This window comes from Cebus imitator, unplaced genomic scaffold (genome assembly GCF_001604975.1).
Source record: "Cebus imitator isolate Cc_AM_T3 unplaced genomic scaffold, Cebus_imitator-1.0 Scaffold444, whole genome shotgun sequence".
Classification (NCBI taxonomy): Eukaryota; Metazoa; Chordata; class Mammalia; order Primates; family Cebidae; genus Cebus; species Cebus imitator.
The window spans coordinates 111,162-112,883 of record NW_016107759.1 but is presented as its reverse complement, the minus strand read 5'-3'; the positions used below and the strand labels follow the sequence as shown (position 1 = coordinate 112,883).

At 44.3% G+C, this 1,722-nt stretch overlaps 1 protein-coding gene across 1 annotated transcript in view; it reads left to right on the top strand.

The window, feature by feature from the left end:
* Positions 1-1,722, top strand: part of POLR3K (RNA polymerase III subunit K) — a 7,741-nt gene that overhangs the window by 1,754 nt on the left and 4,265 nt on the right. The window contains exon 2 of the mRNA XM_017510843.1: positions 491-578. Coding sequence (XP_017366332.1) covers positions 491-578 — 88 coding nt within the window. The remainder of the gene's footprint in view (positions 1-490; positions 579-1,722) is intronic.

The following is a 1,722-nucleotide window of genomic DNA, read 5'->3' as shown; positions in this document are numbered from 1 at the left end:
TTTTTGAGACAGACTTTGTTCTTGTTGCCCAGGCTGGAGTACAGTGGCGTGATCTCGGCTCACTGCAACTTCCACCGCCGTGGTTCAAATGATTCTCCTGTCTCAGCTTTCCAAGTAGCTGGGACTACAGGCTTGCGCCACCACCGGCTATTTTTTGTATTTTTGATAGAGACAGGATTTCACCATGTTGGCCAGGCTGATCTTGAACTCCCGACCTCAGGCGATCTTGCCTTGGCATCCCAAAGTGCTGGGATTATAGGCATGAGCCACCATGCCCGGCCAGAATACCTTTACTTTTCAGAAGTTAGAACATCATGGTGCGACCTCAGTCTTAATGTTTGCATATTACTCCATTTTGTACTGTGTTGTGGGAGTTTAGCGTCTGAAACTGTGGAAAGAGTGAATTCTTATGTACTTCTGAAATTTGAGGTTTGGAGGCCCAAGTTTGCACCATTTAGCTACTTTGAATCTGAAGGCTTGTTTTTGTTAGGTAACAAATCGGAAGTACCCAAAACTGAAAGAAGTGGATGATGTGCTCGGTGGGGCAGCTGCCTGGGAGAATGTTGACTCCACTGCAGGTAAGAGGGAAAACTATTTCTGTTACTAAACTGTGGATAATTATGAGGCTGTTGATGCCACTGCATGGCAGAGTCTATGATGTCATATAAATGCTGTAGCCTTCTAAAAATGGAAAATCTTTTTTTGAATAATTTGTCATTTGTGTTTGTTACTATTTAATAATTTGTTACACAAGCAATATTTGTGCACGCCTTGGTGTCACACAGGCCTGGGTTAGATTCTCAAGGGAACTGCTTATTGTTTTAGGACCTTCCTTGGGTCTCCTGACCTCTGTGGGGCTAATCCATATTCACAGATTGTGAGAACATAAAGTGAGTTATACTGTGTATAGAAGAGCCACTCAACAGGTGGCTTTTATAATGACAATGATGAGTAGATTAATAAAAATCAGAGTCTAAGGAAAAAATTATGTTCTTTCTGTTTGATATGGTTTGGCTGTGTCCCCACCCAAATCTCATCTTGAATTGTAGTTCCCATAATCCCCAGGTGTCCTGGGAGGGTCCCGTGGGAGGTCATTGAGTCAAGGGAGTGGTTTCCTCTGTGCTGTTCTGATAGTGAGTGAGTCCTCACAAGATATGATGGTTTTATAAGTGTTTGGCATTTCCCCTGCTTGCACTCATTCTGTCTCCTGCTGCCCTGTGAAGAGGTACCTTCCGCCATGATTGTAGGTTTCCTGAGGCATCCCCAGCCACACATAACTGTGAGTCAAGTAGACCTCTTTTTTTGGCTGGGCACAGTGGCTGACACCTGTAATCCCAGCAGTTTGGAGGCCAAGGTGAACAAATCACTTGAGGTCAGGAGTTCTAGACCAGCCTGGCCAACATGGCAAAACCATGTCTCTACTAAAAATACAAAAATTGGCCAGGCGTGGTGGTGCACGATTGTAGACCCAGCTGCTCAGGAGGCTGAGGCAGGAGAATCGCTTGAACCCGTGAGGCAGAGGTTGTAGTGAGCTGAGATCGTGCCACTGCACTCCAGCCTTGATGACAAGAGTGAGACTCTGTCTCAAAACAGACAAAGAAACAAAACTCATCTTTTCTTTTTTTCAAGGTGCTGTTTAAAAAATTCCTCTTTTCTAAATAAATTACCCAGTCTCAGGTATTCATAGCAGTGTGAGAATGGACTAATACACTGTTCTGATAC